Source organism: Oncorhynchus tshawytscha, linkage group LG20 (assembly GCF_018296145.1).
Source record: "Oncorhynchus tshawytscha isolate Ot180627B linkage group LG20, Otsh_v2.0, whole genome shotgun sequence".
Lineage (NCBI taxonomy): Eukaryota > Metazoa > Chordata > Actinopteri > Salmoniformes > Salmonidae > Oncorhynchus > Oncorhynchus tshawytscha.
In genome coordinates this window covers 31,591,571-31,608,585 of record NC_056448.1, presented here as the reverse complement: position 1 = coordinate 31,608,585, position 17,015 = coordinate 31,591,571, and the positions used below count along the sequence as shown (strand labels likewise).

Below are 17,015 nucleotides of genomic sequence, written 5' to 3'. Positions count from 1 at the left end.
GGAAGAGAATCCTCTTTCGAGACCTACGTGTGTTCGACAACAGCTGATAGTCAGATAAGGGGACGTGCTCTACCAAAATGAACGAATTGTGGGATTCAGCACAATTGCGCATTAGATGACATCTTCATAGTATGGATGAGTTGAATATGTTGCATGACATTTGGGCTTACTACATTTATTCAACTTTTTACTAAACAGTCCGTACTAAATAGTATGTAGTACGATTAGTACACAGCATGCCGTTTAAGTAAGTAGTAGGTAAGCCAGATTTCGGATATGGCCAGTAACCTTAATATTAGTAGAGATATTTAGCAGCACAATTATAAATACATTCAGCAGTGACATGGAATCTTTGACAGAGTAATTCCCGTGCTCCTCTTCCTGGTACTTGTTTGTGATTGCTAGTTTTTACGTGTGTATTACTATAATATATAACAACAACAGTGCTTTTGGTTTGGATCATTGATGAAGTAAAATTTTGATTTGATTTGCATTCTTGGTGCTTGGTTTGGATCATTGATGGAGTGGATTTATGATTTCTGGTCCAATAGCTGACCCTTCTGCAGTATCTTACAACCAAAAGCATACTATTATACTACACTGAACAAAAATACAAATGCAACATGTAAAGTGTTGTTAACATGTTTCATGAGCTGAAATGAAAGATCCCAGAAATGTTCCCTACATACTAAAAAGTTATTTCTCTCATATTTTGTGCATAAATTTGTTTTCATCCCTGTTAGTGAGCATTTCTCCTTTGTCAAGATAACCAACAAGTGAGTTCATAAAATTTCTGCCCTGCTAGAGCTGACCCGGTAAGTGGAAATGTCTAGGAGCAACTACGGCTCAGCTGAAACGCGTAGCGCATAAAAAACATCTGTCCTCGGTTGCAACATGCACTACCGAGTTCCAAACTGCTTCTGGAAGCAATATCAGCGCAATAACTGTTCGTCGGTAGCTTCATGAAATGGGTTTCCATGGCCGCGCAGCCTCACACAAGCCTAAGATCACCACGCACAATGCCGAGCATCGGCTGGAGTGATGTAAAGCTCGCCACCATTGGACTCTGGAGCAGTGGATACGCATTCTCTGGAGTGATAAATTATGTTTCACCATCTGGCAGGCCGCGAATCTGGGTTTGGCGGTTGCCAGGAGAACACTACCTGCCCCAATGCATAGTGCCAACTGTAAAGTTTAGAGGAGGAGGAATAATGGTCTGGGGCTGTTTTTCATGGTTTGAGCCCCTTATATCTAGTGAAGGGATATCTTAACCCTACAGCATACAATGACATTCTAGACGATTCTCTGCTTCCAACTTTGTGGCAACAGTTTGGGGAAGGCCCTTTCCTGTTTCAGCATGACAATTCCACCGTGCACAAATAAAGGTCCATACAGAAATGGTTTGTCGAGATTGTTGTGGAGGAACTTGACTGATCTGCACAGAGCCCTGACCTCAACCCCATCGAACACCTTTGGGATGAATTGGAACACCGACTGCGAGCCAGGTGTAACCGCCCAACATCAGTGCCTGACCTCACTATGGCTCTTGTGGCTGAATGGAAGCAAGTCTCTGCTGCAGTGTTCCAACATCTAGTGGAAAGCCTTCCCAGAAGAATGGAGGCTGTTATAGCTGCCAAGGGGGCACCAACTCCATATTAATGCCCATAATTTTGGAATTAAATGTTTGACGATCAGGTGTCCACATACTATTGGTCAGGTAGTGAATCTGTGAGGAACAGATGCATATCTGTATTCCCAGTCATGTGAAACCCATAGATCAGGGCCTAATGTATTTATTTCAAGTTAATGATTTCCTTATATGAACTATAACTCCGTAAAATCTTTGAAATTGTTGTATGTTGCGTTTATATTTTGTTCAGTGTATAATATCTAAGCATATAAAATGAAACAACGGCAAACACAACAACACTGGTTTGCTTGTTTGTTCCATGCAGACGTTCTGTGAGTGTGTACCCAGCACCTCCCAGCTTAAACACCGCTGGTCAGACTCAGACACAGTCAGAGAGACCCCATCACCCACCAAGGTAAGAACACACAGACACACACACATACACACACTTAGAACACACCTTGATATCTCACATACACCAAAACATATATTATCGCCCAACCTGCAATCTTTTACCATACAATTCACACTATGAAATAATGTATTATAATGATAATTTCTAACAGGTTAGCTCTTACTTCTAAAAATAATGGTTCATTATATGGTTCATTATATGGTATTTTCTATTTGTGGTGAAATGCATTTATGTTTGGATGTAAATCATCTAGTTTAATATAGCTCATCATGTGACTAAAGCTAAGGTGAGTCTTCAGGTCTCAGGCACAATTACATTGATTCACCAAGTTCTTATTTCAGCCATTGTCACAGATGGAGATTTGAAGTGTCCTCATGAAGAGGAGAGGAGAGCGGATATGAGGGAGAGGAAAGGATAGGAGAGAAGAAGAGAGGAGTGGAGAGGATATGAGAGGAGAGGATAGGAGAGGAGTAAAGAGGAGAGGGGAGAGGAGAAGAGAGGAGAGGATATGAGAGGAGAGGATGACTAAAGCATGTCCCTGTCATTAGCTGTACAGAACAGCTCGGCACGGCTCAAGGGATCTAATGGCATATGTATGCTCTCTCTGTCTTTCCCTGTCTCGCTTTCTCTTTCTCCATGTTTCATTCCTCATCCATCCCTCACTCCACCTCCCCCTCTCCCCATCCCTGTCACTCTCTCTTTTTCTATCTGAGGAGAGCAGGATGAATACTGAGGAGCTCATCTACATGGAGGATTAGCGCTCCTTAACAATGCCCTCCTTGCCCCATCAGTGTCTCCATCACCATGGTGATCGCGTTCAGGGGATTATCAGATATTAAAAGTCACATCTGAGTGCAGAGCAGAAGAGGTGGTAAACCTTGACTCTAAAGAAATACCTAAATTAACCGTGGATTAAGCTTGTGCTGCTTTGCACATAAAGACGGAAATGATTGTAACAGGATCTGAGTACGTGTGGGATGGTACAGAATATGCGTGTGTGGAGGTCTGTGGGCTCTGTATGTAAAAAGATAGAATGTGGGTGCGTGTGTCTGCATGTGCGTGAGTGCATCACAGGAGGCCGCTGAGGGGAGAACTGCTCATAATAATGGCTGGAATGGAGTTAATGAAATGGCATCAAACATATGAAAACCATGTATTCGATAACATCCCACCTATTCCGCTCAACCGCTACCACGAGCCCGTGCTCCCCAATTAAGATGCCATCAATTATTGTGCATCTCTAATGGTTTTCTACTTATCTAATGACCGGATGAAGACCGTCATCCAGCCATCAGCCTAGGATGTGTCTGCTGCTGTGGTATAGGAGGACAGTGGTCCTACATCCCAGTGGTGGTCCTACCTCCCAGTGTGTGTCCTCTCTCATCCCATGGGGGGTGGGGGGGACATAAAGAGAGAGGATCTGCCTGAAAATACTTGAATCAGTTATAGAACCCATTGCCCTTTATGGTTGTGGGGTCTTGGGTCCGCTCACCAACCAAGAATTCACAAAATTGGACAAAATTGGACCTTCCATAACAAAGCCATCACCTACAGAGAGATAAACCACCCACATCACTACAACACTGTATATAGACATAATATGACATTTGAAATATCTTTATTCTTTTGGAATTTCTGTGAGTGTAATGTTTACTGTTAATTTGTATTGTTTATTTCACTTTTGTTTATTATCTATTTCACTTGCTTTGGCAATGTTAACATATGTTTCCCATGACAATAAAGCCCTTAAATTGAATGTAACTGAATTGAGAGAGAGCGAGAGAGAGGGGGGCAGAGAGAGAAAGAGCGCCTTTGAATTTAGAGAGAGAGAGGGAGAGAGAGAAAGAGAGACTGAATCCAGTCAGTAATTACCGAGTGGCTTCCTACTGAGAGATGGAGAGACTCATTAACAAAAGCACTGTTTAGACAGGGTTTGAATGGTTTAGCTTGGCTCAATGGAATTATACAGACAGAAATTGTATTGTGCGTTTGGGGGTGGGTCTCTCTGAGTGGATGTAATACTGTATGTAAGAGGTGTAAGGGAGAGAGGGTGGGGGAAGAGTGGATGTAGTACTGTATGTAAGAGGTGTAAGGGGGAGAAAAGGGGGGTGAAGAGTGGATGTAGTACTGTATGTAAGAGGTGTAAGGGGGGAGAAAAGGGGGTGAAGAGTGGATGTAATACTGTATGTAAGAGGTGTAAGGGGGAGATGGGGGTGAAGAGTGGATGTAGTACTGTATGTAAGAGGTGTAAGGGGGAGAGGGGGTGAAGAGTGGATGTAGTACTGTATGTAAGAGGTGTAAGGGAGAGAGGGGGGGTGAAGAGTGTTATATTTCTTCCTTCCCTTGTGTGTCACACATTAAAGAATGTAGATCAGCTTAGATCACCATCTCCTTGCCTATCCTTCTCCCCCTTTCCGCTCTGCCTGTATGTGCTGGTCTCCCATCCAGGGTTTTAACCAAGCCCTTGTGTCACGTAGAGTAGGCCAGATGGCTAAACTGGATAACCTAACCTCTATAAAAATAAAAAGATGGCGGAACCGCAAAAGTTCTTCTGTGCAAAGGTGTTTATTTTCAAGTGATTCCGGAACAGAAAACAACAGTACTGCCATCAACGTCTACCTTATGGGACAGCTTAACAACAATGCTGCCCCATCCACAGCTCAATCCAAAAAATCCCCCTTAGAGACTGGAGAGAGGCTCCTTTTGTAGGGCTAGCCCCTCCCCTCAGAACAATTAACCCTAATTAATTCATCAATTAACAATACAAACCTACATTTTCCATGAACTAAACATACTAAAGGATATACATTGCAACACGGTTTTAAACAATATCACAACATAACATTTACAACATTACATCATTACTGACAATATCTTTCAATATGCCCATATGCATTAATGAGCCATTTGGGACAGGCACTATAAAGCCAACCCAATTCCCTTAGCTCGGGTCCTTTTCCAGCATACCCAGAAGCTACAGAGATGGAGAGAGAGAGGAACAGAACAAACAAACAATGCGCTCATCCACAACATTGATAAGTATAATAATTATTGTATCTCTCAAATATGAACATTGACAAGTGTGAAATGCATGCACCAAGACAGAAGTTAAATTGTGTGTCGACCCACATTGTTAACTTATGGTATAATGGCGCAGGGAGGAGTGATGAATATGTGTGTGCGTTAAAGAACCAAATGCTGCCCGCGGCCAGTGACGGACTTCTACGTCACACCTTGCTTAGCTTTGATATGTGTCAATGGCTACTATCAATGTGCTATTGTGATTATTGAGAGATCCCCCAATAACTAAATAATACACTGAGAGTACAAAACATTAAGGACCCTCCCACTGCCTACACACAGTACCCCGTCATTTCAAAGTGGAATAGTGTTTTTTGACATTTTTACTAATTAATTAAACGTTCAAGCTAAAATGTATTGTTAATAAGTATTCAACCCCTTTTTTATGGCAAGCCTAAATAAGTTCAGGGGTAAACATTTCCATATCAACTCACATAGTAAGGGCTCCTGAGTGGTGTAGTGGTCTAAGGCACTGCATCTCAGTGCTAGTTCAATAGTTCAATTCCAGGCTGTATCACAACTGGCCATGATTGGGTCCCATAGGTCAGCGCACAATTGGCCCAGCGTCGTACAGGTTTTCTGGTGTAGGCCGTCATTGTAAATAAGTATTTGTTCTTAACTGACTTGCCTGGTTAAATGAAATAATAAATACATTTAAAAATACGTTGCATAGACTCACTCTGTGAGACTTACTCTGTGAGACTCTGTGAGACTCACTGAGACTCACTGAGACTCACTGAGACTCTGTGAGACTTTGTGAGACTCTGTGAGAATTACACTGTGAGACTTACTCTGTGAGACTCACTCTGAGACTCTGTGAGACTTACTCTGTGAGACTTACTCTGTGAGACTCTGTGAGACTTACTCTGTGAGACTCTGAGACTCTGTGAGATTCTGTGAGACTTACTCTGTGAGACTCTGTGAGACTCACTCTGTGAGACTCTGAGACTCTGTGAGATTCTGTGAGACGCACTCTGTGAGACTCTGTGAGACTCACTCTGAGACTCTGTGAGACTCTGTGAGACTCACTCTGAGACTGTGAGACTCTGTGAGACTCACTCTGAGACTCTGTGAGACTCTGTGAGACTCACTCTGAGACTCTGTGAGACTCTGTGACTCACTCTGAGACTCTGTGAGACTCTGTGAGACTCTGAGACTTACCCAGAAAGATTCACAGTCGTAATCGCTGCCAAAGGTGCTTCTACTAAGTATTGATTTAAGGGTGTGAATACTTATGTAATTGACATATAAAGCACGTGCAAACACACACATAAATGCACACTGGTACTCACACACACCACAGACACAAACGCTGCTTGACATGCAGAATGAAATTGGATTGTTCTTTGCCTGCATGTCGACTGAGAGAAAACAGACAACTAATTGTGATGTGTGAAAAGATGCCCCGGAGCTGCATCCTGACTAACTGCATCTGGGCTTGGAAAAAGAAGTGATGCAACCACATAACGCAACACAGCTTGGGCACGTGTGTGTGTGTTTGCGTGTGCGTGTGTACAGTATGTGGCGTTCGTATGTAAACAGAGAAGTCCTGTCATCATGTAGCAGCTGGAGAATGGCTCTCTCTCTCTCTCTCTCTCCAGGCGCCTCTGTCCCCACCATTTTCCTTCCTTAACCAGCAGCCTCCTCTACTCCCAGACTCTGTTGTTGTCAGGAGTCAAACTATTGTTTGTGTTATGCGCCTCTGGGCTTTGTTCCTCCCCAATGAGTTTGGGTGCATATGTCAGCTCTGTATGTGTACTGAATGTGTGTTCATGAAACTGAGAATTACTGAATAGAAGTGTCTCTACTCCTAACACAGCAGACATACACTGGGAGTGAACACACACAGACACACACACAGAGCCATGACGTCCACATCTGTGCTGGGAGGCTATGAATAAACACAGTGATGAAGAAGTGGCTCTCTGGAAAACAGGGTGTATACCACAGAGAGACACACAGTGATAAAACATCACATACTGTAGCACACCATTAGCTGGCCATTAGCATGGTCCACTGTGCTTCTACTGCCAATTTACATATTCATTATCTTATACACACACTAAGTATGAAATCAGTCATGCTAACACATATACGCACACACACAGAGCCATACTTACACAAACACATACACACGACTCAGGGTCATGTGCACACATGCTCGCTCTCACACACACACACACACACACACACACACACACACACACACACACACACACACATACACATACACTCCCGATGAGTGCATCATCCAGTGGGAAATAAGTGTAATCATGTGGAGGTGGATATGGGGAAGATAGGAGTTGTTAATCATACAGTGGTAGTGTAGGACATACCTCTCTCCTCTCCTCTCTCCCATACACACATGGTAATTAAGATGAAGAGATGAAGATCACTTTATCGGTCAATTGTAAGCAAGGACCAACTGAAATTTCACTTCCGCTTCAAACCCAACCCCTCCGAAAGACACATACATAAATAGGTTTTTGGAGCGAGTGCTGCCACACTTGGTGCGCAGGGAGCTGTTGCTGTGAGGGTTAAGTGCCTTGCTCAAGGACACAACAACAGGCAATAGCATCTAACATTTTGAGACCAACAACCCTTTGTTTGCCAGCTCACTTGCTGACAGATTTTTTCAGATGGACCTGGGATTAAAACTGACAACCCTCTGGTTGCTTTCTCGCATCTCTAACAGCTAGGCTACCTGCCGACCTAAAAGTATGTTTAATTGTCACATACACCGTGGCAAGATTGCTCCTAATTGTAAAATATTTTTTAGTGTCTTTTTAATGACACTTCTATTGATGTCTTTCTCTCTCACTTTTTTCTTCATACTTTCTCTCTCGCAATTTCTATCTCTCTTTGCTTCTTACTCTTTCTGCCTCCCTCTCTCTTTCTCTCCCCTTCTCTCTCACATTCTCTCTCTTCCCTTCTCTATATCTCTCTGAAGTGGGAGTGAGAATTGAACCTGTTTCCCTGCTGTGTTCATCCCCAGAGGTATTTTAAACTGGGACTCTGGCTCAGATTCTCCTCAATACGCTACATACTGTATCTCTTCTCTTCAAAAACAACATATGTTGCAGAAAACATGTTTTCTATCGGGCTTTTTCCAACTTTCAGACTTTTGATGTTTATTTTTTTGTGGGTTCAGTTTTGATGCAGAAGTAGTGTATGGTGGTTAATGAGCTATGGGAAAAGATATTGCTCATAACAAACATTAGTTAATAAAGGACGGGTTGTGAAATGTGATGCCTCAAATATTGAATTCCTGTAAACAGCACTAATCTTCAATTATAGAGCAACAAGAACAAAAAATGTCTGTCTGTAGGTTTAACATTCCACTTTTATTTTGTCCCTCCATCCCACCTTCCCTCCCTCCCTGTAGAGGATGAGCTGCAGCTACCTCCTGTGCACCATCCTCCTCTTCGTCGCTGTCCTTCTGGCTGTCACGGCGACCGGCACCATCCTCTTCATGAACCACTACCAGGCCCCGCCCATGTCTGACGGCCCACCCCACATCTCAACCAATCCGGACGAGGCCAACGCCCTGGTAACCGTGGAGAGGGGCGACGGCTCACGCATCAACATCTTCATCGACCCCAACTGTCCGGACTACAACGGGAACTTCCTACGCCTGGAAGGGGTGCAGACATCGCTGCTCCACTCGCTGACCGACCACGACACCGACCTGAAGTCGGTCAAAGGTCAAGACCGGGCGCTGCTGGTCAACCTAGCTGAGGAGGTGGCCAAACTGTCGGCCCACGCTGGTCAGCTGAAGATGGACTACGAGTCTCTGAGACGAGGCCAGGGGAGTCTGGGGCAGGACCTGAACACACTGCAGACAGAGCAGGGACGCCTCATACAAGTAAGCTAGTATTTCATTTTTTGTATGTTTTATTTAACCTTTATATAACCAGGAAGGGCTCATTGAGATTTGAAATCTCTTTCTCAAGAGCATCCTAGCCAAGATAGGCAGCACCAAGTCATTACACAATTACAGACAGACAACATGAAAAACTATAGGTAATCTAGTAAAACCATAGAATTCACAAGAGTATATCAAAATCATAAAACAGCTAATTAAAACATTGACAGGTCAGGGAATCAGCCTCAAAATCCTTCATCAATCATTTAAAAACACCAATCGGGACAAGTTCTTCAAGTTTAAAAGTATTTTGTAAGGCGTTCCAAGCCAAGGGCGCAGAGTGAATAAAATCCCTTTTACCAAATTCAGTTCGGACGTTTGGAGCAGTTAGCAGGATAAAGTCCTGCGAACAAAGAGAGTACCCACCACATTTCTGAACAATAAATATTCCCAAATAAAATGGTAGTACACCCAAAATGTCTTTGTAAATAAAAGTATTCCAGTGACTGAGCCTACGATTTACTAGAGAAGGCCAGCCAACACTTGTATATAAAGTGCAGGGGTGCGTAAGGGTTTTGCAGTTTAAAATAAATCTCGATGCTCCATGGTAAAGGGTGTCAATTGATCTCAAACACTGAGCGGAAGCATTCATATATAAAATATCCCCATAGTCTAGTGAAGGCATAAATGTTGCTTATACTAGTCTCCTTCTGGCTTCAAAAGAAAAACAGGCCTTATTCTTAAGCTTAAATTGACACAAGGTATGTTGAACAATATAAAAAGCAGTTTGCAAGTTCTGGAAAGCTTTTGTGGGAGATGAGGCACAACAATAAATAACAGTATCATCAGCATAAAAGTGAACTTGAGCATTTGCACATTTTTTGTCTCAGTTATTTACATAAATAGTGAATAAGAGGGGACCAAGTACAGAGCCCTGGGGCACACTATTACAGACAGACAATTTAACAGACATGGGCCCATCAAATTAGGTGCACTGAGTTCTATCAGACAGATAGTTATCAAACCATGCAACTGCATGCTCCGAAATACCTATGCTCGACAATCTCTGCCTCAATATTGCATGATCAACTGTATCAAAAGCCTTAGAGAGATCAATAAAAAGTGAGACACAGTGTTGTTTTTTGTCAAGACCTTCAGTGATATCATTTAAAACCTTCATGGCTGCTGTAATTGTGCTATGCTTCTTCCTGAACCCCGATTGGTACATTGATAAAATAGAGTTAGTATTATAAAACACTTTTAGCTGTTCTCTAACAAGGGTTTCAAGTCTTTTCGCCAGGGGTCACAGCTTTGAGATTGGACTATACTTGTTTAAAAGAGTTGGATCTCCCAGTTTTAAAAGTGTTTGGACAAATGCTGATTTCCAGATCTTCGGAATTTCATTACATTCCAGGGTTAGATTGAACAGTGTCAGCTATGAAATCAGCTGCCAGTTTTAAAGAGCAGGGATCAAGAAGATCAGGACTTGCAGGCCTTCTCTGATCTAAGGATTTCATGGCTTTATGTACCTCCTGCACTGAGAATGGCAAAAAGCTAAACGTTTGACCAGCTCTCACTGGTTCATCCACACAGGGTTGTACAGAGCCAGAGGATACTGAATCAAACAGCCTACTAGATGATACAAAGTGCTCAGTGAAACAATTCAGCATTTCAATTTGACCATATACAGCAAGAGTCCTTCAATACACATGACGGTAATGCATTAACATTACTGTTACCAGACATAGACTTAATAGCCTTCCAAAACATTCTAGGGTCATTCAGGTTATCAGTGGTAACAGACATAACATTTTCAAACTTGGCCTTCCTGAGAAAAACAGAACACTTGTTTCATAGCTGCCTGAAAAGAAGCCAATCAGCATCAGAACATTATTTCCTTGCTTTAGCCCAGGCTAGATTACATTTGTGAATAATACAAGACAGCTCAGAAGAAAACCATGGATTATCCCACCCCTTAACTCTGAACCTGTGGAATGGGGCATGTTTGTTTACTATTTGGAAAAAAAACATAATGAAATAATTTCCAGGCAGTTTCCACATCAGGAATAAGCTTGATCTTGCTCCAGTCAAAATAAAACAAATCATGAAATAAAGCCTGCTAATAAAAATCTTAAAATGTCTATTACACGAATAAAGCGTTGGTTTGTCTTAGGAACCTTGGTATATCTAACAGCAACAGCAACAACTGTGCAATGGTCACTTAAATCATTACAAAAAAACCACCAACTGCAGAATATTTATGTGGAATGTTTGTCAATATCAAATCAATCAGGGTAGATTTCATTGGACATTTGAGATTTGGGCGGGTGGATGAGTTTATCAACTGGGTAAGATTCATAGAATTACAAAACATTTTAAAATCAGACACCGGCTTTACCCAACACCAGTTGAGATCATTTCAGTGAAGTTTAGACATAAGGTGCATCAGAGAAGAAAATGCATCACCGAGAGCAGAGGGGGGTAATTTTCTTTAAGAGATGTAAGAAATAGTGGCCAAGGAAAGGTAAGGGGAGAGAGGGACTGAGTGTACGTATGAGTCTGTATGCGAGTGTGTGCACGTGAGTAGATTGGGTGTTGGGGTCGATTGAGAGAACGGGGATTGTTGAGCTCCCTCTAACAGCCATGCGGAGAGCGAAGAGGTTCAGCTTGGAAGAGACACTCCGCGGATGGAAAACTGAGGATAGAACCCAGGCCAGCCAGAGTGGGTTACTTTGGTAAAAGTAAAGAAGTGCAAGTAGCAAAAATGTATCTGAGTTGAGGGAGACGTGCGATCTTTACACCAGCTAAACTAAATAGTTTGCACTACACAACAAGGAAATTGTAGATTTGCTCCACCATAAATGAATAGGTTATTAGTAGGTTAAAATCTACTTGTCACAGACAAACGACTTGACATGCTGCCATCTTGGATTGACGAGTGGATGTGCCTGCGTACTTTGTATACAGTACAGTACAGACAGGGCTACAGTAGTTGATCTTTGTGTGTGTCTGAGGCTGCTTGACTGACAGGGCTCAGACAGTGGATGAGTGTTGACTGACGGTCTCTCCCATGTACCTAACACACCAAGGAAATTGAAGCGTGCTTATCATCATCTAAACCTGTGAGGGAGACACGCACACACATAAACACACTCACATGCACACACACAAACATGCACGCACACACGCACATAAACACACAGTGGAGGAGTGTTGGTCAGTTAATTGGAGTCCTCCTTCTGGCCACTACAGTAACAGACCAAAACACTCTGGTACAGCTAAGCATATAGAGACAGAGCATGTGTTCTAAATGGCACCCTATTCCTTATGTAGGTCATTACTTTTGACAAAGCCATATGCACCCTTCATATGGAATAGGGTGCCATTTGAGATGCACAAGAGACTGTGTGAGTGTGTACTTGTCTAGCTAAAGAAACCTATTACCCAATACTGGTGGAAAAAACCTTCACATGTCTTATATTCTCCTAATGAATGCCTGAATTTGTTCGACTGAGCTTCCTTTAAACGTTTGACCTAAGCCCACCCTTCTGTACTTCTCTCGTTCTGTTCCACTCTCCTTCTCATTACTTCTTATCTCACCCTGCCTCATTGGTGAAACATACCTAGAAGGAAACAAAATAGTGAAAAATATAGTGAGAAAGGAATAAGAGAGAGAGGATTCTTCCATGAGCTGCTGCTGCAGGAGCCGGTTCTCGTTGCTATTTAGGAACTAAAACCAAGACAGGAGGAAAATAGAGAAGCATCCTGAAGCCTTTGGTGTTCTAGGGTTCTTCTGTTATTCTCTTCAAACAGAGCTGTAAAGGCCTTCTCGTTATCAAAGCCCAGGTTCAAACCAGACCAGGAACACTGAACATAGGCAGCGAATGGAGGAGGAGCAGGGGGTGTGGGGTTTGGTGGGAGAGGGGTACAGCAAAGCCACGGTTAAAAATAGACATACAGGAAAGAAGGGCTTTGAATTGTGAATGTGTCGCTCCCTGCTAGCACTTCTATTGTAGCAGGAAGAGGGGATGTGAGAGTAGTCATTATAGTACTGCATATGGTATACTGTATATCTGTGTGTCAGGCAGAAGCTAGCAGAGCTAGGAGACCTGGGGCCCTTTCTCATTTACACTAGCTAACCCAGGAAGGGAAACAAGCTGCAGGAAGGGGGAAAAGATTATCCCAGTGCTGCAAGACAATATATTTCCATCAATATCTGCATCTGTATTGCTGTTTGCGGTACCACCACATACATTGACACTATTTGTGCCTAATTTTACAGTGCTGAAGATTAGTATTTAGCAAAACTATTTTGAACTGGAAAAAACGCTGCACTTTTAACAATGGCCAACACAATTACAGTCAAAATAGAAGATTGTAAGAAATACTGTTGCCTACTTTTACTATATCCAACCCAACTCATTCTGTTGCTGCTACACTCTTAGAAGAAGAGGTGCTACCTAGAACCTAAAAGGGTTCTTCGGCTGTCCCCATAGGAGAACCCTTTGAATAAACGTTTTGGTTCCAGGGAGAACTCTTTCCACATGGGGTTCTACATTGAAACCAAGAAGGTTCTACCTGAAACCAAAAAGTTTTACCTGGAACCAAAAAGGGTTATCCTACGGGAACAGCCAAAGAACCCTTTGGAACCCATTTTTCTAAGAGAGTATCATGTATCCCAGTGGTTTTCAAAATGTTTGACCCACGACCCCAAAAAGCAGTGGTACAAAATGTGCAACCCCCCGAACAAGATAGGCTTACAGATATAAACTGTGTTTTACACTGGTGTTTGGAGCTGAAAGTCATTCATGTTATCAGCCAATATCAATTAGGGCCATGTCATGTCACTTCTCTGGAGTCCAGCGCAAGCAAAATCATACGGCCAATGTGTAGCAGTGGTTGCAGGATTGATTTGAAAGCGTCTCCACCACGCCATCACTTTGAAGTGCAGCCTGCTTGCAGAGTGCTTGTTGCCAGCCGGGTAGTCCTGTTCTTCCTAACAAATATTGTAATAAATCCCCAGAAAATGTTACATCCTATAATATTGAAGGCAGTGTGATGTCACAGCTGCTTATCTTTAGACATATAGCCAGTAGCCACCCAAACTAGGCCTATCTGATATATAAATAATCAATCAAATCGCCAGATAGTCTATCGTTCTGGCAAAGATGAGTCAGTAGTAGATTGCTAAACTGTATTTTATATGTGTAATATCAATGTAGGCCTACTATGTTTTTGCCAGGCAAAACTGGAGGAAATTAAACAAGTTCTTTCTGGTCACTAATCTGGATATGCTCACCCACCTTTGCTTCCAATGCTGCTGACTGGTCATTGGTCAGTCAACAATCAAGATGCTAAACTTTTTGATTCAGAAGCATACAGTGCATTCGCAAAGAATTCAGACCCCTTGACTTTTTCCATATTTTGTTACGTTACAGCCTTATTCAAAAAGATATTAAATATGTTTTTCCCTCATCAATCTACACACAATACCCCATAATGACAAAGCAAAATCAGGTTTTTAGACATTTTTGAAAATGTATTATAAATACAAAAATGGAAATGTAACATTTACATACAGTACCAGTCAAAAGTTTGGAGAGTTTTTCTTTATTTGTACTATTTTCTACATTGTAGACTAATAGTGGAGACATCAAAACTATGAAAAAATAACATATATGGAATCATGTAGTAAACAAAAAAGTGTGCCTTGTTAAAGGTACATTTGTGGAATTTCTTTCCTTCTTAATGCATTTGAGCCAATCAGTTGTGTTGTGACAAGGTAGAGGTGGTATACAGAAGATAGCTTTATTTGGTAAAAGACCAAATCCATATTATGTCAAGAACAGCTCAAATAAGCAAAGCGAAACGACAGTCCATCATTACTTTAAGACATGAAGGTCAGTCAATCTGACTGTCGCAAAAACCATCAAGCGCTATGATGGAACTGGCTCTCATGAGGATCTCCACAGGAAAGGAAGACCCCTCTGCTGCAGAGGATGAGTTCATTAGAGTTAACTGCACCTCAGATTGCAGCCAAAATTAATGATTCACAGAGTTCAAGTAACAGACACATCTCAACATCAACTGTTCAGAGGAGACTGCGTGAATCAGGCCCTCATGGTAGAATTCCTGCAAAGAAACTACTACTTAAGGACTTGCTTTTTCCATATTGGGCCAAGAAACACAAGCAATGGAAATTAGACCGGTGGAAATTTGTCCTTTGGTCTGATGAGTCCAAATTTTAGATTTTTGGTTCCAACCACCGTGTCTTTGTGAGACGCAGAGTAGGTGAATGGATGATCTCCGCATCTGTGGTTTGCACCGTGAAGCATGGAGAAGTAGTTGTGATGGTGTGGGTGTGCTTTGCTGGTGACACTGTCTGTGATTTATTTAGAATTCAAAGCACACTTAACCAGCATGGCTACCACCTCATTCTGCAGTGATACGCCATCCCATGCGGTTTGCGCTTCATGGGACTATAAATCGTTTGTCAAAAGGACAATGACCCAACACACCTCCAGGCGGTGTAAGGGCTATTTGACCAAGAAGGAGAGTGATGGAGTGCTGCATCAGATGACCTGGCCTCTACAATCACCCGACTGCAACCCAATTGAGATGGTTTGGGATGAGTTGGAACGCAGCGAACAAGTGCTCAGCATATGTTGGAACTTCTTCAAGACTGTTGGGAAAGCATTCTGGGTGAAGCTGTTTGAGAGAATGCCAAGCATGTGCAAAGCTGTCATCAAGGCAAAGGATGGCTACTTTGAACAATCTCAAATATATTTTGATTTGTTTAACACTTTTTTGGTTACTGCATGTGTTATTATTTCATAGATTTGATGTCTTCACTTTTATTCTACAATGTAGAAAATAGTAGAAAATTAAGAAAGGTCGGATGGGGAGTGTCGCTACACAGCTATTTTAAGGTCTCTCCAGAGATGTTCGATCAAGTTCATGTCCGGTGTCGTGTCTTTGGCTATGCCGGATTAAGTGATATGACATGCTATTCTATAAAATCCTTTCTCTGTAATTAATATTACCTGATTAAGCTAATCATGTAAATGTAAATAACTAGAAAGTCGGGGGACCACGAAACAATGTTTATAGAGCTGTTATCTTCCGTATAAACTCTTAAAGACCTATTAATATTTTACATCAATAGCAGTCAATATTAATCGTCACCTTATTTCAGTCTCATCTGAACATCGTAGTATTCTTGGTTATAAAGACCTAGTAATATTTTACATCAATAGCAGTCAATATTAATCATCACCTTATTTCAGTCTCATCTGAACATCGTAGAATTCTTGGTTATTGTCACGAACCCTGGCTAACAATTTGAATCAGCAACACAAAATTGGGTTTAATTATATATTTACTAAATACCTAACTAATCACACAAAATTACATATACACAGAATGAAGCATACATGGATTACAAATTATGTCATAAAGGAAAACATCCCTAGCGGGCGGAAAAGATATGACAGCTGGTTACACAAGGAAAGGGGGTTGGGTTGAGTGAAAAAGCGGGAAGTCTTGAGGAACAAAGGGAGAAGCTATGTCTCTATCGGGCTGTAGGCAGCTACTCTATTGTAAATACAGAATATTATGCATTCTAAATTACCGCCCATTTTGAAAAGGAAAATGCAATAAATATTTACTCTGAGCTGCGCTTCAATAGGTTGGTGGTAGATGGAAGGCTGTGTCCTTTGTCGCGTGTCTCTTCTGGTGAACGGGATACGTTGTAGTGTCGTCGTTGTGTGGTAGACGGGATACATCGTCTGTCCTTTCCTAGCCCACGTTTACGGCTGCTGTTGCTAACTCTACGGCTAGGATGTCTCACTTCTTTAGTGAATAAGAGTTCAAAGTTCATACCATTCACAACCAAAGCTCACACTGAGGTTGGCTTAGCTCTGTAGTTGACATGTTAGTCCATTTTAACGTATGGACCGTCGTCCTCAGAAACAGGAGGTTACATTTTCATCAAGGGCTTATATATTGGAGGGAGAGAAGGGTGT

At 42.1% G+C, this 17,015-nt stretch overlaps 1 protein-coding gene across 2 annotated transcripts in view; it reads left to right on the top strand.

The window, feature by feature from the left end:
- The window catches only part of LOC112220220 (fibrinogen C domain-containing protein 1-like), a 239,916-nt gene that overhangs the window by 47,233 nt on the left and 175,668 nt on the right, over positions 1–17,015 (top strand). Inside the window, exons 2-3 of one of the 2 annotated variants that reach the window (XM_042302492.1) lie at positions 1,956–2,045; positions 8,512–8,991. In XM_042302492.1, the coding sequence (XP_042158426.1) occupies positions 1,956–2,045; positions 8,512–8,991 (570 nt within the window). The remainder of the gene's footprint in view (positions 1–1,955; positions 2,046–8,511; positions 8,992–17,015) is intronic. The other variant, XM_042302493.1, reaches the window with a different exon arrangement.